Source organism: Paroedura picta, chromosome 16, assembly GCF_049243985.1.
Source record: "Paroedura picta isolate Pp20150507F chromosome 16, Ppicta_v3.0, whole genome shotgun sequence".
NCBI classification, from domain to species: Eukaryota; Metazoa; Chordata; class Lepidosauria; order Squamata; family Gekkonidae; genus Paroedura; species Paroedura picta.
Window position 1 is genome coordinate 19,756,999 of NC_135384.1, and position 26,010 is coordinate 19,783,008.

The 26,010-nt window shown below is 45.2% G+C and overlaps 1 protein-coding gene across 4 annotated transcripts in view; it reads left to right on the top strand.

The window, feature by feature from the left end:
• MPP3 (MAGUK p55 scaffold protein 3) overlaps positions 1–26,010 on the top strand; it is a 154,889-nt gene that overhangs the window by 75,595 nt on the left and 53,284 nt on the right. For all 4 annotated transcript variants that reach the window (XM_077312867.1, XM_077312864.1, XM_077312866.1 and 1 more), the window contains 2 exons: positions 19,904–19,978; positions 22,348–22,544. In XM_077312867.1, coding sequence (XP_077168982.1) covers positions 19,904–19,978; positions 22,348–22,544 — 272 coding nt within the window. The remainder of the gene's footprint in view (positions 1–19,903; positions 19,979–22,347; positions 22,545–26,010) is intronic.

The window sequence follows — 26,010 nt, forward strand, 5'->3', positions numbered from 1 at the left end:
AGTGGGCCTATTGCCTCCTTGACTTCACGTTTGCTCCTCACATTACTGAAAAATCTTTTCTTGTTACAATGGGCTTCCCTGGCCAATCTTAGCTCACTCTCAGCTTTGGCCTTTCTGATGATTGATCTACAGTGCCTAGTAACCTGTAGGTACTCTTCTTTAGAGCTCTGTCCTTCCTTCCATTTCCTGAACATTTTCCTTTTCTTTCTTAGTTCCTCTTGAAGTTCTCTGTTCATCCAAATAGGCTTCTTAGAGCTCCTGCAGTGTTTTCGTATTTCTGGAATAGTCATTGATTGAGCATGCAATAGCTCTTGTCCTAAGAACAGGCCTTGAAAGGGTTCCCCCCCTGGCCCCTGGCCAGACAGCTTAAGGTGGCCTTGGGCAGCAGCTTGCAGCCAGATCAAGTGGGGCGAGTGGAGGCTGGGCAGCTCGTTAGCAGGGCCGAGACAGAGATCCTTAGAAGAAGAAGAAGAAGAGTTGGTTCTTATATGCCGCTTTTCCCTACCCGAAGGAGGCTCAAAGCGGCTTACAGTTGCCTTCCCATTCCTCTCCCCACAACAGACACCCTGTGGGGTGGGTGAGGCTGAGAGAGCCCTGATATCACTGCTCGGTCAGAGCAGTTTTATCAGTGCCGTGGCGAGCCCAAGGTCACCCAGCTGGTTGCATGTGGGGGAGCGCAGAATCGAACCCGGCATGCCAGATTAGAAGTCCAGACTCCTAACCACTGCACCAAACTGGCTCTCAGCACGTTAGCAGTCAGCACGTTGGGAGGCCCTCGTCAGCAGGCCCAGCCTAGCAGGCCAAGAGGCCCTTGTTAGCAAGGCCTCCACCACGATCCTTTGCCCAGGGCCCTCTCCCCTTACCTGCTGCTGGCTGATCCTGCATTGAGCAGGGGGTTGGACTAGATGGCCTGTATGGCCCCTTCCAACTCTATGATTCTATGATATATAAAAGATTGTATGTATGTATGTATGTATGTATGTATGTGTGTAATATCGCTTTCCCATGTGGTTCACAGCAGTTTACATTGGAATTTGTGATACCATACAAGGAAAACATCATGATTGTGAACATATAACATTATTAATGGTATAACTTGTAATAGAATATTTAACATTTAATGTATAACATTGTGACATTATACTCTTCAACTGTGTTGTTATTAACTGCACCATAGTTCGGATCTTCATCTGCAGGGTATAGTTTGTTGTGGGAAGGGCCTCTGGGGGCTCTAGTTGGTGGTGTTGGTTCATTAGCCTCAACCAAAGACTTGATGAAAGAGCTGGAACCAGGAATCATCAGCTAATTGGTGTTTACAGAATGTAGTGGTCTCTGGGGGGCATAGGTAGAGAGGCGGTTCCTCAAATACTCCAGGCCCAGACTGTATATGACCATGATCAAGTATTCAACAATACAGCTGTTGGAGCATGGGCCAGATGTGTACCCTTCAAGGTGTTCCCATGAGAACCTTGACTGTTGCATTCTGCACCAGTTGCAGTTTCCAGATCAGGGATAAGGGTAGGCCTGCGAAGACCAAATTGCAGAAATCTAGCCTAGAGGTGACCATCACCTGGATCACTGTGAATAGATGTTCTGGGGCCAGGTAGGGTGCTAGTAGCTTAGCTTGGCATAGGTGGAAGAGCACTAGCTATGCTACTCTGATCTATTCTGCCATGGAGAAGGAGGTATCACACCCAGGTTCCTGACTGACTGTGCTAGTAATAGTTGCACTCCTTCCATCTAGTTTGGTGTCGAGCCAGTTTGGTGTAGTGGTTAGGAGTGCGGACTTCTAACCTGGTATGCCAGGTTCGATTCTGCACTCCCCCACATGCAGCCAGCTGGGTGACCTTGGGCTTGCCACGGCACTGATAAAAACCTTTGACTGAGCAGTGATATCAGGGCCCTCTCAGCCTCACCCACCTCACAGGGTGTCTGTTGTGGGGAGAGGAGTGGGAAGGCTACTGTAAGCCGTTTTGAGCCTCCTTCGGGTAGAGAAAAGCAGCATATAAGAACCAACTCTTCTTCATCATCCAAGTAGGGCAGTAGCATTTCCTCACCTGGACTCTTCCTACCCATAGGACTTCCATCTTTGAAGGATTGAGTTTCAGATGACTATGCTTGAGCCAACCCTTCACTGTTTCCAGGCATCTGGCTATTGATGAGTCTGGGAGTGAATTAGAGTGGTTGTCCGTTGGTGTATTGTAGTTGTGAGTTTCCTGCATTCTGCATGGGGCTGGTCTAGATGACCCTGGAGATCCAACTCTATGATTCAGTTTGAACCTCCGTACCAGCTGGGGAAGAGGGTGTATAAAGATATGAATAGGATAGGGGAGAGAACCTCTCCTTATGGTACCCCACATGGGAGTTGCCAGCTATGTGATTGGTTCTTTCCAATTGCTACCCTTTGTTCGCGACCCTGAAGAAGGAGATCAGCCATTGAAAGGCTGTCCCCTGTATCCCGCATCAGCAAGGCAGCGAGCTAGTCACTCATGGTCAACTGTGTTGAATGCTGCCGAAAGGTTTAGTAATATTAGCACTGCTGACCCTCTTTGGTCCAGCTGGTGGTGGAGATCATCCATCAGGGTGACCAGTGCTGTTAGCATCTTGTCCATTTCGGTCAGTGAGAATAATCTGAAGCCATCAAGTGTTTTCTTCAAAGACGGCCAAATAGCCTCTTCATTTTTGATGTCTAATGTTGGTGGAAGGTCGTGGCGGCGGGTCGAGACTTTATCCGTGAAGTAGCTCACAATAGCCTCAGAGCTAATTTCAGTTTGCTTTTGTTTTGGTGCCTGTCTTTGAGGGTGGTGAGTTACCATAATATCCTGAACAACTGTGCTGAGTGCAAGTTTGCAGATGCGATGGAAGTTGAGTAAAAATCGCATTTTCTGAATTCACCGCCACCTCATAGTTTTTTATAAATGTCCTGTAGGACAGTGGTCCCCAACCCCCGGGCCGCGGCTCCTTCTTCCCTCCCCCCCCCCCCGAAGCTAGAAGCTCGCCAGGCCGCGAGCAAATCGGCCGCCAAAGAGGCCGATTAGCTTGCGGCCCGGCAAGCTTCTTATTTCGGGAGGGGAGGGAAGAGAAGCTTGCCGAGCCGCAACCTGATTTGCTGGTGGCCCGGAGGGGCTGGGAGGGGGAGCCGCGGCCGCCGACATGGCGGCGGGGCAAACGCGCATGCGCGGACTGCCACGCACACGCGTTTGCGCCCCTGCCGGGCGCAAACGTGCGTGCGCGGCAGTCCCTACATGCGTGTTTGCGCTGGGGCTGCCGCGCGTTTGCGGGCCCCCGGGCCACCCTCTCCCCCCACTACGCCGCAGCGAAAGCTTGCGGACCGCTGCTGTAGGATGTTCTCAACACTTCATTGTGAGTTTTCCTCCAAATTCGGTCTAGCTGCCTCAGTTCTTGTTTCATCTCACCTCTGTATACCAGGTGGTCCGCTTTTGGCAGGGACACTGGGGGGCGATCTCATTGTTGGCAGCATCCTATTGTGCCAGTCACTGCCTAGCTCATTTAATAAGCACTGGGAGGCATCGGGTCCCGCAGAGCATTCAGGAATTCATTTGGATCCATAAATCTCTGGGTGAGCCCAAATTTGCTCGGCATCCGACTGAGGAAGAAGTGATATTCTTAGCCAGGCCAGTGCATAGTGGTCTGACCATGGGATGGGGTTAGCCATTATCAGGTCCATTTCTAGTCCCATGCTGAAGATCAGATCCAGGGTGTGGCCTGCCTGGATAGGGCCAATAACAAATTGTGAGAACCCTAGTGTTGCCATGGCTGACACTGGATCCAGCCCATTTCCAGAGGACAGCAACTCAGCATGGACATTAAAGTCCCCCAAGATTAGTAATGTGGGGAGTTGTAATGCTCAGGCCACCACCATCTCCAGCAGGGCTGGTAGGGCATCTTTTGGTACGTTTGGTGCACGGTACACCATGCAGTTGGCCAAGCTATCGTCGTACTTGAGGCAGTATATTCAGTGCCTGGGATTGATGACGCAGGCAGGGCTTTGAAGGGTTATAATTGCCATCCCTCACCCCCACCCCATGTCTGCGACTGATGAAGGACAAAGAACCCAACGGGCTAGTTATTTTAAGGTGACTGTTCACCCTCCCTGATCCAGGTTTCTGTCATGCACACTGGGTCTACTTATTGTTCTGCAAAATAGATTTGCATTGTGGCTGTTCAGTTTTGATTGACCTGGCATTATACAGCATCAGTTTCAGTGGCAGTTTCTTACCTTTAGCCTATGCCCTTGCATACCAAGGGATGGGATGGAGATTAGAAGGGGTCTGTGCATATCCATATCTTGAACCTGCTCTCTTATACTGTCTACCCCTTCCCCCTAGTATTGGGATTCCTGGTCCTCTTAGGCCCCTCCTTTTTGTCTCCTTGTGGAGTGTTCATATTTTTGTTGTTCTGTTGTTAGTATCTCTTTTTTTCTTCCTTCTTGTTTTCAGTGTTATTTGCCCTAATATTCCTTATTGTTTTCCTCTTCCCTTAGCTTAGGTAGTTTATGGTTTATTTGTCTTTCTCCATGTAAAATTTTGTCTTTATATGTAGGGGTCTGTATTTTCCTTCTAAATGTGTTTTTTTTCTGTGTTAGTTTGCTCCAGTCATCTTGACTGATATCTCAGGCTGTTTTGCGTTCTAATTGTGTATTGGGTGGGTGGAGGAGGAGGAGTTCTGTTCTTATAGTTGTATAGTATTTGCCTGAATTATCTCATTTAAGGTGAGATCATTTTGGTTTGGGTAGACTCAAATGTAGGCTTGGTATGCCCTGAATTTTCTTTTTGGGTGGGTGGGTAGTTCATGTGGCATTTTTTTTGCTGGGGACTGGTTTTGGGGTGCTATTGGCTGTGCATGCATTTTTTGTTTTGTTCTGTCATGATTTCCCACCACTTTTGGCTGACTCCGTCTGTTATTCAGGCCAGAGAAGTCTGTTTTTTGGGGGGAAGGGGGTGTTAAGTAACTTTCCTTCCCTCTTCCCCCCCTCCTGCATTTTAGGTTTTTCTTTCTTGGTCCCCCCCCCCCCCTTCCTTAAGTTCATTTTGGTCTTTCTCTTTTCTTTCCTTCCTCAGGATCTGCTCCCCCCCCCCCCACAGCTCCCCGTTTTCCCTTTCTTCTCACCACTTTTCCACCCCCTCGCCTCCCTCACACTCTTAGTTCAATGTCTGGATGGTCGATGGTGGTCAGTGCAGGGGGTTGAGGGTCTCCCTTGGTCTGTGGCTGGCCATGTAGGGCTGCACCTTGTCTCCGACCCTGTATGGTTCCTCCTCGGCTGGTTGGATGAGCAGGCAGTGTATGAGTAGGTGGAGGGGAGGCAGCGGCGGTGCATCGAACAGCGTTGGGAGGAATGCCCATTCCGGGGCGGTTGCCCTCTCTGATGATTCTTCTTTGGTGTAGGAGCTGCTGATCGTCCCTGCAGAAAGCCTTGCACACGTGGGACACCTCCCTGCACTAAGCAAGGCCACTCCTCTGTGGTGGTCTGAGGCTGTGGTGGGCAGTATGCCCAGGCCATGGGGCTCTGGGGTTCTGTTGGGCTGCATACTCAGTTCTGCAGCAGCAGCTCCTGTGTGGACCAGATCAGCGGTAGCGTCCCTGGCGCAGCTTGGCATATTCTGGGTAAGGCTGTGGTGAGGCTGTGATGGATTCTTCTTTTTGTTCTCTTGTTCTGTTTTGTTATGTTTTTGATCTCTCTTATTCAGTCTTCTTTCCTTTCTTTCCCTTTTCTTTTTCTTTCTTGTTTGTATTTGTGGTTTGGGTTTACTTTCCTCTTCCATCTGATCTGTATGGTTGTGTTGTCATTGATTTCAGTTTCTGTTCAATTCAATTTTGTGGTTTGGTTAGTTAATTTTTGTTTATTGGTTGAATTTGATGGCTTTTTGGTGCTTTTGGGGATTTGACCATTCTAATTTGGGGAGCAATCTGGTTGTTTTCCTGCTATGGCCTCCATCTTGGATAGTTAAACTATAGCTTTGTAAGTCCATTGAAGTCAGGGGTATAACTCTGTTGGGGCCATAAAGGCCCATCTAGTCCAACCACCTGCTCAATGTAGGATCAGCCTAAGCATCCAGGATAAGGATCTGTCCAGCCGCTGCTTGAAGACTGTCAGTGAGGTGGAGCTCAACACCTCCTTAGATAGTCAATTCCACTGCTGAACTACTCTTACTGTGAAACAGGAATGTTTCCCTGCCCTCCTCCAAGTGACAACCTTTCAAATACTTAAAGACAGCAACTAGCCCCCCTCTAAACCTCCTCTTCTCCAGGCTGAACATTCCCAGATCCTTCAGCCATTCCTCATAGGGCCTGGTTCCCAGGCGCCAGATCATTTTTGTCGATCTCCTCTGAACCCTCTTAGTTTTGTTCACATCCTTTTTGGGGGACATCTATTCCGGAAATCCTGTACTTCAAATCCCAAAGCCTCCACCTCCAACCCCCACCCCCCGTTGTAGCTGGAGAGGCAGCTGGACCTTTGTACCTGGGAGAGGCAGTGCATTGTAGCAGTCTGAGGTTTCGACTAGTCAGTTACTAGGTTTCTGGATTCTGTTCTTCCTACCACAGTGGTAGGGCATTTGCTTTGCACGAAGAAGGTCCCATGTATAATCCCTGACATCTCTAGTTAAAAGCACCAAGTAGCAGGTGACGTGAAAGACTTCTACCTGACACCCAGAGCCACTGCCAGTCTGAGTAGACCATCCTTTCTCAACTTTTTTACCACTGAGAAACTCCTGAAACATTCTTTAGGGTTCAAGAAATTCCAGAAGTGGCACATTTGGGCTGAATATGGTTGGGAAACAGAGCTGTGTACAAGCCCACCTGGGGCCCCTCCCCTTTCCACCTCCTCCAGGCTCATCGTTGGCCATTTTGGGAGGGGGCCCGACATGACCATATATGGTCATATCACCTGATTTTAAAAATGTTTAAAAAACTAATTCCTACCCATTCAGGAAACCCTTCCAAAGTCGTCAAAAAACTCCAGGGTTTCACGAAACCATGGCTGAGATGAGAAAACCTCGACAGTACTAAATCCAGTGGCCCCTCGGTCTGATTCAGTATAAAGCAGCTTCATGTGTTCACGGTGTCTCTTTTCAGTTGTTATTTTTTTGGCTGTCCTACCCTGTTTACCTGGAGAGTGCACTCCTTATGATCCTCTTGATACGCGTGGTCATTTCCATTATGTGTGGACAGGTCAATGTACATATTTTCAAACTTCAGTCTGTTCAGACATGTACCTACATAAACTTCGGTTTACAGTCTTGCATTCCAAAGCTGAAAATTTGTGCCATTCCCTGGTGGCGAAAAGTGCTGTATTTCAAGCCAAGAGATTTTCAGAGTTAGGGTTGCCAATGCCTGCCTCTGTCAAATATTGACCAGGGTCGACCCTGCTTAGTTTCCAAGAACCAAAAAAATTGGGCTAGACTGGGCCACCCCATATCTGCACAAAATGGCGACTGCTGGCATTGAGAGGACTCTGTATAGCTTATGTTCCTGGCAGGCAGGGTTATGATGACTAAGAAGAAGAAGAAGAGTGGGTTCTTATATGCCGAAGGAGGCTCAAAGCAGCTTACAATCGCCTTCCCTTCCTCTCCCCACAACAGACACCCTGTGGGGTGGGTGAGGCTGAGAGAGCGCTGATATCACTGCCTGGTCAGGACAGTTTTATCAGTGCCATGGCGAACCCAAGGTCATCCAGCTGGCTGCATGTGGCGGAGCGCAGAATCGAACCTGGCATGCAAGATTAGATGTCCACACTCCTAACCACTACACCAAACTGGCTCTCTAAAAAGGCTATGCTTAATTTACCTCATAGGGTTGTTGTGAAGATAAAATGGAGGAGTCAAGAACCAAATATTTGCTCTGAACTTCTCAGAGAATGGGTGGATTAGAATCATAAAATAATAGAGTTGCAAGGGATCTAATGGGTCATCTAGTCCAACCCCCTGCACTATACAGGACAGTCACATCCCTATCACTCATATAGAAGCATAGAATCATAGAGTCATAGAGTTGGAAGGGGCCATACAGGCCATCTAGTCCAACCCCCTGCTCAACGCAGGATCAGCCCAAAGCATCCTAAAGCATCCAAGAAAAGTGTGTATCCAACCTTTGCTTGAAGACTGCCAGTGAGGGGGAGTTCACCACCTCCTTAGGCAGCCTATCCCACTGCTGAACTACTCTGTGAAAATGTTTTTCCTGATATCGTTGTACTTGTAGATTAAACCCATTACTATGTGTCCTCTCCTCTGCAGCCAATGAGAACAGCATCCTGCCCTCCTCCAAGTGACAACCTTTCAAATACTTAAAGAGGGCTATCATGTCCCCTCTCAACCTCCTTTTCTCCAGGCTGAACATTCCCAAGTCCCTCAACCTACCTTCACAGGGCTTGGTCCCTTGGCCCCAGATCATCCTCGTCGCTCTCCTCTGTACCCTTTCAATTTTATCTACGTCCTTCTTGAAGTGAGGCCTCCAGAACTGCACACAGTACTCCAGGTGTGGTCTGACCAGTGTCGTATACAATGGGACTATGACATCTTGTGATTTTGATGTGATGCCCCTGTTGATACAGCCCAAAATGGCATTTGCCTTTTTTACCGCTGCATCACACTGCCTGCTCATGTTTAGTTTACAATCCACAAGTACCCCAAGGTCTCGTTCACACACAGTTTTACCTAGAAGCGTATCCCCCATCCAGTAGGCATGCTTTTCATTTTTCTGACCCAGATGCAGAACTTTACACTTATCTTTATTAAATTGCATCTTGTTCTCATTTGCCCATTTTCCCATTGTGTTCAGATCTCGTTGAACTCTGTCTCTATCTTCTGGAGTATTTGCCAGTCCTCCCAATTTGGTGTCATCTGCAAACTTGATGAGTAGTCCCTCCACCCCCTCATCTAGATCATTAATAAATATGTTAAAAAGTACCGGGCCAAGCACCGAGCCCTGAGGTACCCCGCTACTCACCTCTCTCCAGTCTGATGAAACACCATTGACAACAACTCTTTGAGTGCGGTTCTCTAACCAATTCCCTATCCACCTGACTATCTGAAAATCCAGATTGCAGTCCTTCAATTTATCCATCAGAACATCATGGGGAACCTTGTCAAAAGCTTTACTAAAATCCAAGTAAACGACATCAACCGGATTTCCCCGATCCAGCAAACCTGTTACTTGATCAAAAAAGGAATCCAGGTTGGTCTGGCAGGACCTGTTGGAGCCAAATCCATGCTGACTTCCTTGGATCACCAAATTGTCCTCCAGATGTTTGCAGATCTGCTCCATTATCTTCCCCACTACAGAGGTCAGACTCACTGGTCTGTAGTTTCCCGGGTCATCCTTCCTGTATATAAACTGTAACCTGCCACCCTTAAGCCTTCACAGAATCAGCCTCTCTGTCAGATGGCTCTCCAACCTCTGTTCTGGTCTGTCCCTCTGGGTTAAATATGTATGTGGTACCTTATTGAGCTGTAGTAATGTTTACAACAAAATAATATACACACAAGGCTTTGAGCCCTCTTAAGTATCCTGTAAATGCAAAGTATGGTTGTTGCTGTATAATTGTGAAGTGTCCTAGACCCAGTTGAGACAGGTCCTCTGAAGCTTAATGAGTAGAAAAAGTAAACCTGTTGTCTTTTCGGGAAAGTTAGCACCTTTCATCTTTCTTGATGTGGCTCAAAAAGAAGAAGTGAAAGAAATCCTTTGATGGGTCAATTAGTGTTAGAAATCTGGGTGGCAGTGTTCCCTGTCCTCACAGAAATTTGTATTTAGGCCATGGAAAGGAGAAGAAACACATAACCAATGGCTTCTCCTTGCCTTGGCAGTTAAAAAAAAAAGGCACCCAAAAGTTGATATTCAGGAATTTTGCAGGTAAGTTTGGCTTCACTTGCGAAATTCAGGTGCATGCCAGCCAGCCAGCCCACAATTTATGAACACAAAATTGGGAGGATTAGTGAACACACCAGAAGATAGAGAGTTCAACGAGATCTGAACATGCTGGAAAAGTGGGCAAATGAGAACAAGATGCAATTTAATAAGGAGAAGTTTAAGAGTTCTACATCTGGGTCACAAAAACGAGGTATGCATTCTGGATGGGAGATACGCTTCTGGGTAGCAATGTGTGTGAATGTGATCTCGGGGTACTTGTGAACTGTAAGCTAAATATGAGGAGACAGTGAGATGTGTTGGTAAAGAAGGCAAAGGCATCACATCAAAATCACAAGATGTCATCATCCCACTGTATACTGCATTGATCAGACCCCACCTGGGATACTGTGTGCCATTCTGGAGGCCTCACTTCAAGAAGGACGTAGATAAAATTGAGAGGGTTCAGAGAGCAACGAGAATGATCTGGGGCCTGGAGACCAAGTACTATGAGGAAAGGCTGAGGGATTTGGGAATGTTCAGCCTGGGGAAGACAAGGTTGAAAGGTGACCTGATTGCTGTCTTTAAGTATTTGAAAGGTTGTCATGTGGAGAAGGGCGGGGAAAGGATCCTGTTGGCAACAGGAGAGGACCCACAGTGGTGGGTTTAAACTACATGTGGAACAATATCGGCTACATATCAGAGAATTTTTTTTTACATTGTTGAGCAGTGGAATCAACCGCTTCAATGACAGTCTTCAAGCAGCGGATGGACAGAATCATAGAATCATAGATTTGGAAGGAGCTCCAGGGTCATCTAGTCCTGCACTCTGCAGGAACTCACAACTACCTGCCCATCCACAGTGACCCTTATTTCATGTCCAAGTGACCCCCCCCCCAAAAAAAAATCTCCAGAATCCCATCTGGCCTGGAGGAAATTCACCTACCATACTTATCCTAAATGCTTTAGGTTGATCCTGCAGTGAGTAGGGGGTTGGACTAGATGGGCCTATATGGCCCCTTCCAATTCTGTGATTCTATGACTTGGAAAGGAAGGAAGGAAGGAAGGAAGGAAGAAAGGAAGAAAGAAAGAAAGGAAGGAAGGAAGAAAGGAAGAAAGGAAGAAAGAAAGAAAGAAAGAAAGAAAGAAAGAAAGAAAGAAAGAAAGAAAGAAAGAAAGAAAGAAAGAAAAGGAAATGCTCCTCCAAGAAGAAATTGCTAAATGAAAAATAGCTACTGCTTTTCAGAACAGAGCAACCATGTGGAAGGCGAGCTTATAACAGCAACACCCGTTGACTGCTGTTGCATAGCTCTGCTACTGATGCCTCCTACCCCAGTTCACGGTTCTTTGCCAAGAAAAGCTGGATTCTGCAATGTTTATTATTACTCAAACCATGGAAATGTCTGTGTACCAGAATATTGAATTTGTTTCCTGCTTTGGCTAACTGTGAGGAAGGTGAGGTAATTAGAACTGCAGAGACCTTTATCACTGGAAACGTATGGTTTATTTTATTATTATTGATGATGATTATTTAATGTGGAATTCGCTGCCAGTGGAATAGTAATTGTCAGAAGCACTGGACAATGATGGCCCAGCACTGGACAATGATGGCTGGACAATGATGGCCCAGGCTAACTTGATCTCATAAAATCTCAGAAGCTAAACAGGTCAGCCCTGGTTAGTTCATAGATGGGAAACCACCAAGTAAATATTGGGTTGCCATGCAGAGGCAGGCAATGGCAAACTATCTCTGAAGGTCTCTTTCCTTGAAAACTCTATGGGATCACAATAAGTTAGCTTCGACTTGATGCCATTTCACACAAGCACACATGCATGCACACACAGACAACTTTGAAAGAGAGGTTCATAAAGAGGTCCATCTGTGGCTACTAGCCATGGTGATCCTAAGATGAACCTCCATCTTCAGAGCCTGCAAATCTCTGGATACCAGTGCAAAAAGGCAACATCAGGGGAAGACCTCTGTAGAAACTACTTGGCTGCTGAGTGTAACAGAATGCTGGATTAGATGGACCGCTTTCCCCGTGTTCTTATTTGGCTCACCTTTCATACTGAGACTTGAAGTGAATTACAGAATTCAACAATGCAACAAAAAGAGTGAAACACATATGACAGTGAAATAAAACAACTTATCCCCCCCACACACACACACACATGCACACATACACAAGCATTACAACTACAACCCTATTCCCTTTAAGGAAATGTCCCCTTGAGCAATCCATTTTAAACATCTATGCTGCCCTATCTGGCTGCACCCAGTGGCAGTTGGGCGGATGGTGCCTGGGCAGCAGAGCCTAGCCAGTCTACACCAAAGCAAGGTCAAAAGTCCAGTCCGGGGCGTTAGGTATCAAAGCAAGCAGAGTTAGGGGTGAGGCAAAGAGTAGTTGAGGGAAAGCCAAGGTCAGAGTCCAGATAAACAAATATTCAACAAAGCCAGTCCAATTACCAGGTGCCTAGTCAAAAGCTGTTTGCCAGAAGTCAAGGGAAGCCGATAGGAGTCAGGAGTTCACTGAGCCAAAGAGAATCCAAGCTGGACGGGTTTCTGCATAGATTACATCCACGCCATGCTGCTGCAGTCCTGCCTAAAAACAGCTTGGCTAATGAGCTGAGTGATTCCAACTGGACCATCACTCACTCTCCTCTGAAGCTGCATTAGCTGTATGTGTTCTACGCTGGCATCAGGCCAGCAGCCTTGCACTCCTTATTCATTCCATAACTACTGCTCTGCCCTTCTGCCTCAAGCGACCAAGCAAGTCCTCCTCAGTGTCATCTGCTTCTGGCTGTGCTGGGGCTGAGGCTGGGCACATGACCAGATCCTTCTTTTCACTCCCTGATTACTCTACAGTGTGAGTGAAGGTATCTTCAGCCGACACTGGCTGCCCAGATGATGGCTGTGGAACAGCTGGCTCTGGTTGCTGTGGCAACACCTCAGGGGCCCCAGGAAGTGTTGGCGGGGGCATGACAACTTCCTTCAGAATGAAAGAGGTATTGAACCTTCCTAAATTGCCAGGCAGGGCCATTCTACCAAGTGGGAGCTGTGACACATGGAATGCTATGACACATGGAATGGAAGGCACCTGTCTCATCTTGGTTAGACCCCGCCCATCTTCTTCCTGTGTTTCCACAGAGGCAGTAACAGCTGCAATTCTCAGAGTAACATTTTCTGCAGGCAGAGCCAACTGTCCCAATTCTTGAGTTTACGTGAAATTGTGGGACCAAATTACACAATGTGCTCAAGCCAGCATTTGTGAAGACAAAAGATTAAAATACACAATTGTACTAAAATACACAATTCTACTATCCTCGTACTTACGATGGAAATTGATTTTGTAGATACACTAGGAGTCAGTAGCCTTTTGGAACAAAATTCCATCTTTAAGGTTTTGATTGCAAGTTTCTCCCTTTTATATTCCCTCTTGTTTCCGAGAAACTTGGGGCAATTGATACAGAGCTGGCTCATTTTATCTTGAAAGCTTGATTGTGAGTTAACTTGCACATGGTTGTGCAGTTGACTTTGTGTCTCAATGGGGACTAGAATCCAGATCTCTTTCGTTCCATGCCAACATTGTATCAGCTTTATCACAGTGGCTATAAAGTTGTATTTTCTCTTTTTAGCAGCAGTAGAATGAAAATAGCAACCAGTGCATTTCTGCAAATGCACAAGAGTTCACATTTTCCTTAATCCTGAGTAACAGGTGTAGACTAATGGACTTTTTAATTTTCCCTAGTAAGAGTTTTGAAGGACAGTCTATGTTTACCTCTATGTAACCTGGCAGAATTATGGTTAATGAGGGGCAGGCAAAGAGCGGAAGAGAATACGCTACAGCTAAAATGTCTTGTTCAAAGACTGTTCCCGGCTTGAAAGGGACTGCTCAGAAGACCAAATGAAAAGATTTCTATGGATACATGAGTTGGAAGGCCAAAATCTAAAAAAAACCTTAACACAGCAATCTGCAACTGAACTGACCTACTATGATCCTGCTATGAGCATGACAGCTCAGAGTATTGTCCCCCCCCATCCCCTGTCTGATTTGTCTGTTTCCATGTTGTCCTTGGAAACTTCCTGTATGGCCCCTTCCAACTCTATGATTCTATGATTCTATTGTTCTACCATGGATGAGTGCCCGAGAGAGCTTGATCCCGCTATTTCCACAATAACTTCCAACTTGTTTAAGGGAGGTTCCCAAGAACTGGTGTCATGGTCCTCCCTTAACATGTATTACGCCTGTCTTCACGTGGGTTCTATGGGTGTGGATTCTGAATTAAATTCTTGTATAATTTACATTGTTTATTCTACTATTTGCCCCAGTGGTGTGATCAACCCTAGGTCTCTGGCAACGGAATTGATGGAGGCAGAGGATCATGTCACTCCATGCCAAATCCCTCCTGCCATGCAGTGTCTACTGGGAAATGACTGTTTTTCAAATAGTTCCTCTGAGCTTGTGGCCATCAAGAATCTTCTGCCACAAAGCTCCCCTCCCAAATCCAGAAAATACATTTCCCCCATTGACCAGGGAACTCTACAGTTTACAATCTCGGACCCCATATTTCCTTCAGCCCAAACTATGTGTCCACCCCATATTGTGGAGGTTTCCACGCTCTCTGTGCTAAGCAGTCCAATTGGAAACTACACAAATTCTCTTGCTGATTGTTTTTCACTCAGTCCAACTTAACCTTCAAATTGACTAGCTCATCCTTGATTTATCTATCATTTCCTGGAATATTGCAGGTTGGAATAGGAAAGATGGGGATGATTTTTGTTTTTCTCTTTGGAAATTTATCTTACTCATATTCATAGAATCATAGAATCATAGAATCATAGAATCATAGAGTTGGAAGGGGCCATACAGGCCATCTAGTCCAACCCCCTGCTCAACGCAGGATTAGCCCTAAGCATCCTAAAGCATCCAAGAAAAGTGTGTATCCAACCTTTGCTTGAAGACTTCCAGTGAGGGGGCACTCACCACCTCCTTAGGCAGCCTATTCCACTGCTGAACGACTCTGACTGAGAAAAACTTTTTCCTGATATCTAGCCTATATCGTTGTACTTGAAGTTTAAACCCATTACTGCGTGTCCTCTCCTCTGCAGCCAACAGAAACAGCATCCTGCCCTCCTCCAAGTGACAACCTTTCAAATACTTAAAGAGGGCTATCATGTCCCCTCTCAACCTCCTTTTCTCCAGGCTGAACATTCCCAAGTCCCTTAACCTATCTTCATAGGGCTTGGTCCCTTGCCCCCAGATCATCTTCGTCGCTCTCCTCTGTACCCTTTCAATTTTATCGATGTCCTTCTTGAAGTGAGGCCTCCAGAACTGCACACAGTACTCCAGGTGTGGTCTGACCAGTGCCGTATACAATGGGACTATGACATCTTGTGATTTTGATGTGATGCCTCTGTTGATACAGCCCAAAATGGCATTTGCCTTTTTTACCGCTGCATCACACTGCCTGCTCATGTTTAGTTTACAATCCACAAGTACCCCAAGGTCTCGTTCACACACAGTGCTACCTAGAAGCGTATCCCCCATCCAGTAGGCATGCTTTCCATTTTTCTGACCCAGATGCAGAACTTTACACTTATCTTTATTAAATTTCATCTTGTTCTCATTTGCCCATTTTTCCATTGTGTTCAGATCTCGTTGAACTCTGTCTCTATCTTCCGGAGTATTTGCCAGTCCTCCCAATTTGGTGTCAATATTCCTTCCCTTGGTAACAGTATAATTGATTATATTTGTTTTTCTCAAGTTAATTGAAATTATTTCCAACTTTGAGGTTGGCATTCGCAATGAAAGTGACCATATGCCTTTAGAGCTTTATGTTAAGAGTTAGTTCCTTAAGTTATTGCTTAATGCTGCTCCTAGTTCCAACTCATCTGACCTTTTTTTGAAAAAACTTGTCTAGGGCTGTCCAAATCAGTACATTTTTGAACTCTCCATCAGTTTTAACTCTGAAAGAACAAATGAGTATGCCTTCCTCTAATTTCTCTTGAGTCCTTAATCGATTCCTACCTGCAGTTTGAGAAAATGAGTGTTAGACAGCCTAAATATCCTCCTTCCTGGTTTGATAAAGACAGTTCATGAACAAAAAGAATTTTGAGAAATGCCTTTAGGTCTTTCTTCATCTCTGGATCTCAAGTAGATAGAGAGCTCTTTTATATTATCAAGCATGAATACTATTGCACTGTACTGTCCTTCTTAAGTGCAAAATATTAAAAAACCCAGAGGTGGTAAACTTTTGTGGCCTTTATTAATTTACGTATGGTGTTTGATTATATCTCAAGAGAAAGACTGTGGAAAAAACTAATTGCTCTTCAAATTGATCCCTGTTTATTATTTTTGATAAGGAAACAGCACACAGGTAACACTTGCCAAATAAAATATCCGCCCAATGGTACTTTAACTGAGAAATTTTCCATCAGCAATGGGGTAAAACAAGGCTGTATTCTGGGCATTCATTTATTTAATCTCTACCTCCATGATCTTCCAGATTTTATCTCAAACATCAATCCTCAGATTCGTCGGAAAAGACCAACTCTAGTACAATAAGCAGACAACATGGTACTAATTTCCAGGTCCTGGGTTGATCTGCTACATTATATATGGGGTTTTCTTGATTACTGTGATTATCATCACTTTTAAATAAATTTTGAAAAATCAAAAATAGTGGTCTTTGCCAAAACCTGTTTAAAGTATCCTTGGACCATTGGAGGCAAATCCATTGAACAAATCAATCAGTTTAAATACCTCAGGTTAATTACTACTATTTATTTATTTATTTATTTATTTATTTATTTCTATACCGCCCTCCCCAAAGGCTCAGGGCGGTTTACAGGAAACAACAAAATAGTACAGGTAACATCATTCAAGTAACAAATGCATTACTCACGGAAAGTAAATAGTTAGAATCATAGAATCATAGAGTTGGAAGGGGCCATACAGGCCATCAAGTCCAACCCCCTGCTCAATGCAGGATCAGCCCAGTTAAAACTATCAAAGGGCTTTGGTTCTTTTGACCTAGTGTTTCCATCAAAAAAGTAACAAAAATGGCCCAGCTGTTCTAAAAGTAGGCAAGCAGAAATTTATCACTAGTTTGCTCTATGGAATCCCAGTCTGGATAGAGGTCTTCAACAACGTATAATCGTCTGCACAAATTTAGAGTCCGGTGGCACCTTTAAAACCAACAAAGTTTTATTCATGGTATGAGCTTTTGTGTGCATGCACACGTCCTCAGGTACAATGTCATGGAGTGAAGTTCAAATTTATACGTAGTGTGAGAGTAAATTAACATACAGCATAATGAAAATGACACCAAATTGGGAGGACTGGCAAATACTCCGGAAGATAGAGACATAGTTCAACGAGATCTGAACACAATGGGCAAATGGGCAAATGAGAACAAGATGCAATTTAATAAAGATAAGTGTAAAGTTCTGCATCTGGGTCAGAAAAATGAAAAGCATGCCTACTGCATGGGGGATATACTTCTAGGTAACACTGTGTGTGAATGAGACCTTGGGGTACTTGTGGATTGTAAACTAAACATGAGCAGGCAGTGTGATGCAGCGGTAAAAAAGGCAAATGCCATTTTGGGCTGTATCAACAGAGGCATCACATCAAAATCACAAGATGTCATAGTCCCATTGTATACGGCACTGGTCAGACCACACTTGGAGTACTGTGTGCAGTTCTGGAGGCCTCACTTCAAGAAGGATGTAGATAAAATTGAAAGGGTACAGAGGAGAGCGACGAAGATGATCTGGGGCCAAGGGACCAAGCCCAGTGAAGATAGGTTGAGGGACTTGGGAATGTTCAGCCTGGAGAAAAGGAGGTTGAGAGGGGACATGATAGCCCTCTTTAAGTATTTGAAAGGTTGTCACTTGGAGGAGGGCAGGATGCTGTTTCTGTTGGCTGCAGAGGAGAGGACACGCAGTAATGGGTTTAAACTTCAAGTACAACGATATAGGCTAGATATCAGGAAAAAAATTTTCACAGTCAGAGTTGTTCAGCAGTGGAATAGGCTGCCTAAGGAGGTGGTGAGCTCCCCCTCACTGGCAGTCTTCAAGCAAAGGTTGGATACACACTTTTCTTGGATGCTTTAGGATGCTTAGGTCTGATCCTGCGTTGAGCAGGGGGTTGGACTAGATGGCCTGTATGGCCCCTTCCAACTCTATCATTCTATGATTCTATGAAAATGGTTAACAGATTTCAGACATAAATAGGAAAATTTGGATTGGTTTGTATTCACTTGAGATTGAATTGCATGGAAAACATTTGGTAAGCAATAAATGTATCCACATTAGGAGAATAATGGGCAAATAGATAATCAATTGCTGACAGCAACTGAGACCTTGCCCTTCTGCCCTCTCATGCTTGGAAGCATGGAAGTATTGGAGTCTGTACATTCTGCTTTTTTAAGATCTTGAGGTCCCCAGAAGTATATCCAATCTCACTATAATTGCTGAATTGAGCCAATAGCAATTGGTGACCAAAGCTTGCTTGCAAACCACTAAGTACTGGCTAAAATTGATTACCGAACCTCCCCTGGAAGCCTACTCATGGATATTCTTAGTGACCCATTCATCTCAGGTTCGTATAATCAAATTCTCTCTAGGATTAAAGGCATAGGCATCGATGTATCTTGGCTCTTGGGCCAGGAGGGGAAAATATATTTTAAATGATTGCTCGAAGACTTCAGGATTTAGAACTCCAACTTCTAAACTCAGCTCCCTGTTCCCTTGTTCCTCCAGTTGTTTGGGCATCCCTGTTTCCTATAAAACTCTGCCTGTTGATCTTTACTCTTTGGACTCCCTTCAGGCAAGAAAGGCACTACTTGTAGCAAAACTAAATGTCTTTCCCTTAAATGCGACCCCTGGCAGTTTTTACCATTTTTCAGAATTGGAGAGAATTTTCCTGCATGGTTGTGGTGTCATCCTGGTCTGTCCAACCCTTTGCAGTTAACGTACCCCGATTCAGGACTACATAGTCAAATTAGGGCTGAATTGCCGGAATGAATGGCAAATCCTTAAAGCTCCACTCAGTGAGAAGAATCATGCTCTATTGTCTAACTTGCCAATGTACTTTGTTCAATGTTGAAATTTATTTTTTTGTTTGCAAAAATGCTAGTCCGTGTATTGGGTATTTAGCAAACACCACATGTTTATCTGAGTTGTGGCTATCTGTATCTTCTTGATTTTTTATGCCATTAAAGGTAATCTATATATCTATCATAGTAGGATGTCTGGGGGGGGGGCTTTTTTGCAGTTCTCTGGAGGATTGCGAGCTCTGGGTGGGGAAATACCTGGAGATTTTGGGGGTGGAGCCTGAGAGGGAGCTCGGCAGGGTACACAGCCACAGATTCCACCCTCCAAATAATCCATTTTCTCCAGAGATTTGATTTCTCTTGTCTTTAGATCAGTGCTAATAGTGGGAGATCTCCAGTTCCCACCTGGAGGTTGGTGGTCCTAGTTCTTGGGTTTCTCTAAGGTGGTCCACAACCTTGTGTATAAGCAGAACAAATGTGTAAAAGAGCCTTTCCACATGCAGAAGCACTATCGATTGAGGCTGTGGCTCAGTGGGAGAGCATCTGCTTTGCATGGAGAAGGTCCCAGGTTCAATCCCCAGCATTCTATGTGAAAGGAATTGGGTAGCAAATGTATGGAAGACCTCTGTCTGAGATCCTGGAGGGCTAGTCAGAGTCCGGTAACTATTAGCCTAACTCTGTAGAAAGCATCCTTATATGTTACATGATACAGCTCACCTTTGGCATCTCTGTGTTCAGTTCTCACACAACATTTGCTCCTTTTACTAAGGATTTCTACAGAGAGGAAAGTTGCCAACTCATTTGGTAATCCTTCCCTCGATTTTCTTCTGCCTTTCTTCTAAGCGCAGCAGCCTACATGAGATCAAGAAGGCAGGGAGGTTTTATGCTCATATATATCATAACTGACCCAAGCCATTTTTTTGGCAGATTCTGTCTTTTACAAGTACATACAAGAAAAAACCCTCCATGTTATTTCTTTCAGGCTCAGTCTCAGGGCTCGATAATGCTGAAAATAATTCCAGCCATCAAAGAAGAAGATCGCCTGAAGGAAAGCAAGGTTGGAACATTTACTGAAAGAAGGAAATGCTCTGGTTTGTTCGAAAGACTCCAGGCTGGGATCTGCATCCTGAGTCTTTGGGAATCTCCGGGAAACTGTAGTGGTTTTCAGGCCATATTTACATGACAAGCTTAAACTGCTTTCAGAGAGATTAACTGTCATGGTTTCTCCCAAGGAAACCCGACAGCTTTGGCAGGGGGATGAGAATTTTGTATTGGAAATCCTCATTCAACTCTAGTCCCCAGAAGCAAGCCATAAAGTTCATCATCATCCGAGACTTTTGGTTGATGCCCCTGTCTGCCTAGATTAGGCAGGCTGACAAGGAAACATCTTGGCACCTTCTCTATTGATGCTTCGGTGCCAGGCAGATTCTTCCCTGCTGGTCTGTTTTGGGGACATGCCCTTCCACATGCTTCCTTTCCTTGCCCGCATGTTCCAGAATCACTAGTCTGTCTTGCTGCTTCTAGATTGATCTGTTGTTCTATTGATGTTTTATTGGCATAGGTGATTATTGATGTATGTGATCTCATGTTTTGAATCCCATGTTGGAAGAAGTTGGGATAAATAATTTTTTGGGGGGGGAGGGGACAAGACTGTTGCTCAGTGTGAAAACAGTGGCTTTGTATGCAGAAAGTCCCAGGTTCTCTACCCAGCACTTCCAGTTAAAAGTGTCAGGTAGTAGGTAATGTGAATTTCTTCCTGAGACATTATGGAGCTGCTGCCAGTCAGAGTAGACAATATTGATCTTGATAGATCAGTGGACTGACTTGCTAGAAGGGGAGGGACTGTGGGTCAAGAGGTGGTCCATCTGATTGCATGTGGAAGGTCGCAAGTTCAATCCCTGGCATGTTTAGAAAGAAGGATTGGATAGTAGGTAATGTGAAAGATCTCTGCTTGAGATCCTAGAGTCATTTCCAGTTAGAGTAGACAAGTAGACAAGACCCTTGACAGACCAAGGGTTTGTCTCGGTATAAGGCAGCTTCAGGTATTTTGGGGCTATCACTCAGTGGCAGAGAATCTGCTTTGGATGCAGAAGGTCCAGATTCAGTATCTAGCTTCTTCTCAAGGGTCAAGTTTTTGGCAATGTGGAAGACCTCTGCCTGAGTCCTTGGAGAATTGCTGCATGTCAGTACTGACCTAGATAGACCATTGGTTTGCTAAAGTAGCTATCATATGTTCAAGTGAATCCGCAACAAGCATGCATTGCCGTAGGAAGACAGTTGCAAAGAAAATGTGGAATGGATTTTCCATTGCATCCAGCTAGACTACTGTGGGCCCGGAATGACATCCCCCAAAGTGCAACGATGGTCTCTGGGAGCAGGAGCGCATTTCTAGACCTGAAAAACAGGGCGCAATGATGGCCCCTGGGAGTACCGGGCCTGGAATGACAATGGGATGATGGCCACTGAGAATACCACGGGGGATTTGGCTTTTCTCTTGGGAAATCATAGGCATTAGATCATTTAGAATGAAACAAGGTTCCTTTGTGATACAGTTTATTTCACCAAGGGCTTATCAGTGCAGGCTACAATCCCTAAAAACCTTTTCCTGGGAGTAAGCCTCATTGAATAAAAATGGGGCTTGTGTCTGATTCGAGTTGCTGCCAGTGAGCCATTGGTAGAGCGCCTGTTGGGCACGCAGAAGACCACAGGTTCAGTCTCCAGTAGATGCAGTTGAAAGGAACAGGCTGTAGGTGATGTGAAAGACCGCTGGAGAGCCACTGCCAATCTGAGTGGACCATCCTGACATTGATTGACTAGTGGTCTGAGTCAATATAAGGTGGCTTCATGGGATCATGTATAAAAGCAAACTTTAGTAAAAGCGAGTATTAACTGCATGTTAGTCTGCATGAGCCACATGTGAAGGGCAATGTCTGAGAGAGTATTTTTATAAGATGACTTGGATTTCAATCTGTGAAACTTCACATTCCAGGTATTCTTCAAATTGGCAGTAAGATATTCTGTAGTGTTTTGAATGGCTCTCCTAATTTTGTCTGTGTGATTACCTGAGCATCTTTCTTTTCAGTTTTTCTTTTGTATTTTTTAAAAAATTTACACGGCTGAATGCTTCCTTGGATACAAAATTTCAGGGAAGCTTCTAATTCAGGCTGGTGAATTTTGTGGTCTGTATAAAACTCTGTGGGCTTGATCTAGCTGGCTTTTCAGCTGATGAAAAAGGGAGAAACTAAACATGCTAGGGATCAAGGGGGCAGCGTGAACAAAAGTCAGGCATGGCAGGAGATGTAATAAAGAGAGGAATCGGATGGGATTTATTGAAGAAGTTGGCTGCATCCAACCATTTGCCTGTGTCTTACACTGTAGAATAACCACAGGATGGGCCCCATTATTCATTTGTTCTCCCCCCCCCAGGTGTTCATGAGGGCCCTTTTCTCCTACAATCCCAAAGAAGACAAAGCCATCCCTTGTCAGGAAGCTGGGCTGCCATTTCAGAGGCGACAGATCTTGGAAGTGGTGAGCCAGGATGATCCAACATGGTGGCAGGCCAAGCGTATGGGTGACACGAATCTTCGGGCAGGGCTGATCCCCTCCAAGCAGTTCCAGGAAAGGTGAATTGAAGGATGTGGGGTGGGAATGTGGGCTGTTAGTTCTGGTTCTGTACTTGGTTAATAGCAGAGGCCATGCATGAGACCAGCTTTTGGTTAGGCGAAGGGCTCTTTTCAATCTTTATGAATGTTAATGTGTTGTTACCCAATACAGACTTGTTTGAACCAGTTTGAGTTGGGTTATCATGGTCTCTGTTTCTTTGCAATATAGTGATTCTTCTTTTAGAGGAGTCTTTATATCTTCTGTATATCCTTATCCATGGTTCCTCTATATATTTGTGAAACAGCCTAGGAGGTGGAAGGTGTCTGACTGTCCAAGTGGGAATAGGGCCAATCAGGTTGCAGCCAGCAACGCTCCCTGCCTCCCTTCCTGGATGCCAGCCACATTCCTCTCAGACGTGCCAGAGACAGAGAGAGACACACAGAGCCCTGCCAGACTGAAAACGAACCCTCATTCCCTCCTATCGCTCCTGCTGCAAGGGAGGCAGAGAGAGACACAGAGAGAGCTGCCCCAAGCTGCTGACAGATACACAGAGCTGCCACTGCTGCGACGGAGGGAGAAAGAGACAGACAGAGAGAGCTGCCCCAAACTGCACACCAGCCCTCCTTCCTTCCTTCCTAAGAACAAGCGCAGTGAGAGGGAGAGACACACAGAGAGATCTGCACCTCCCGTCGTCCTCTGGTGCCCATTGCATTCCTGCTTGCAATGGGCTTTCTTGCTAGTATAGAAATAAATAGCAATCTGAATATTTATATCTGGTTCCACTTTTGGGTCCCGCTTTAGTGTTTGAAGAGACCACATACCATTTTCCACTTTGGGCCATTTTACCATATGTGGAGCCTCTTGTGGCGCAGAGTGGTAAGGCAGCCGTCTGAAAGCTTTGCCCATGAGGTTGGGAGTTCGATCCCAGCAGCTGGCTCAAGGTTGACTCAGCCTTCCATCCTTCCGAGGTCGGTAAAATGAGTACCCAGCTTGCTGGGGGGTAAACGGTAATGACTGGGGAAGGCACTGGCAAACCACCCCGTATTGAGTCTGCCATGAAAACGCTAGAGGGCGTCACCCCAAGGGTCAGACATGACTCGGTGCTTGCACAGGGGATACCTTTACCTTTACCTTTACCATATGTGGAATTCACCTTATAAGCATATAAAAGAATAAGCATTCAGCTTATAAGCATATATATGTGGAATTCACCTTATAAGCATTCACCTTATAAGCATATGCTTACACAAGCATATAAAAGCATGTGTAAAGGGGTGAACAGTGCAGTCCAGTGCAGATTCAGTCTGAAGTAACTCTGCAAAGGACTGCACTGTGAATTATGGTGTGATTGTGGCTTTGTGTAGATCTGTCTGGTTTCTGTCTGCAACAATGGTGTGAGAGGTGAGTTCTGCTAGCTCAAATGAGTTGGTAGCTGTTAAGCCACAACAAAATATGATACCTGTAACATCTGGACCCTGATTTTCTGGTCAGCCTCAGCAAGCACACAAGGATGTAGACAACAAACTTGGCCTCCTCGGAAAAGCTTTGCCACTGCAAATTTTTCTTTTTCTTAAAAATTGTTTACCCCCCCCACCTCCCCTGTTCTGGAAGGAAGAAATCAATGCTAATAGAAATGAATGATTTGCATCTTGCAGGTTGCTTGCCTTCCGCCCATAATCACACCCTTTAGTTTGAATATTCATCTTTCCACTGCCAGAATCTGGATGAATATAAGCAGACCTTAATAAAACTCATGAGAAACAGAAGCAGGGAAAGAAAATGGTGTTTGCTTTGCAGAGGGCTTAATCTTCCCCATATTGCACGTGTGGCTTTTATATTAAAAGAGGGAAGGTTAGTCATTCTCCCCAGTTAAGCTGCAAAAGCAGTTTCTTTCCAAAGAAAGCGACCCTTTCCTTCTCTTGTCCCTGAACAAACACATTGTACATACGATTTATTCTGAGTGAATGTAGGTCTCATACCTAAATTACTGGATTGGGTTATGGAAAAGGATTATGGTTGGAATTATGGCATCTGTGTCCCCATCAAAGGAAAGACCATGTTTTTTGTAACTGAAGAGTGGGACATTTTAATTGCACAACATCCACATGTTAAGGGGCTCAGTGGTTGAGCATCTGCTTGGCAGGCAGAAGTTCACAGGTTCAATCCCTGACAAGTCCGTGTAAAAGGATTAGGTAACAGGCAAAGTGGTAAACCTTCTGTGAAACCCTGGAGAGCAGCTGCCAGTCTGCATGGACAGTACTGACTTCAATAAACCAGTGGTCTGATTCAGTAGAAGGCAGCTCCATGTGTGTTCATAGGGTGCTTAATCTAATTGGTGGTGAGATCTCCAGCAAAGGAAGGCCAACAGCCATCTAAATTCACAGAGGCAGCTTAGAAGGGTTTGATTCTGTTTAGGAGTACATCTAACAGAAATGCTAATGCTGTGAATTTAGGCAGATTGTAAGTGGGTGGACAGAAGGGATTCTGTAGTTGCTTGAGTCTTGTGGCCATTTCCTGCATAATGCAGGAGGTTGGACTAGATGATCCTGAAGGCCCCTTCCAACTCTATGATTCTATGATCTTATCAAGGTCTAATTAGATCACAGCAGTGTGCACTAAATGGAGTTGCTTTTAGAGCAGGGCTGTAACTCAATGCTAGAGCATCTGCTCTGTATGCAAAAGGTCCCAGGTTCAGTCCCTTGCATCTCCATCTAAACTGATCAGGCATAGCTGATATCTTGAGGTTCCATGATTATGAACTGATGTTGATAGGCTGATGGTCTGACTCAGTATAAAGCAGCGCAATGTGTTTGAGATGGTTTGGAAATGGCAGTTCTTGACCATCTTCACTTCTGTCTTGTCCTGGTTACCTACTAGCTCGTGCTGCCTGGGCTGCTTGACTCATAGCCTCAAGATGTGATTCAGAATCGACGCTGCAATGTCTGGGGACCGAGACCAGGAACTTTAGGGCAGAGTATCATCAGGATATTGGTGATGCCCAACCCTCCAAAGTGGGATGATCTCATTCTGTGACTCATCATGAACACTGAAATACGTTGTCAACAATGTTGACCCCTGTAGCACTCTACAGGTCAGATCCCAAACCGATGACACCACCGCTTCAGTAGGAGCCTTTTGTGTTTCCCCCTTAAAAAACACACACACACACAAACCATTGATGGTCCATTCCCTTAATAGAGGCCATACAAATCCAACTGATGACAGGACCTTCAAAGGCTGGATGTCTGACTTAATGTTAAAATTATACAACTTTTATTGTGCACAGTTTAAAAACCTTGAGGAATTAAAAACATATATACAGCCCATAGGCTATTGCAAAACAATGTGCTATGTGCTATATGAACCAATAGACTGATGTGTTTCGGCCCTTCTAGGGCCTTCTTGAATTGGTTCATCCACCATGGAAATCAAGGTGACTTCCATAGAGTTCCCAGAAAATCTCCCATCCAAGCACTGGTTAGGCCC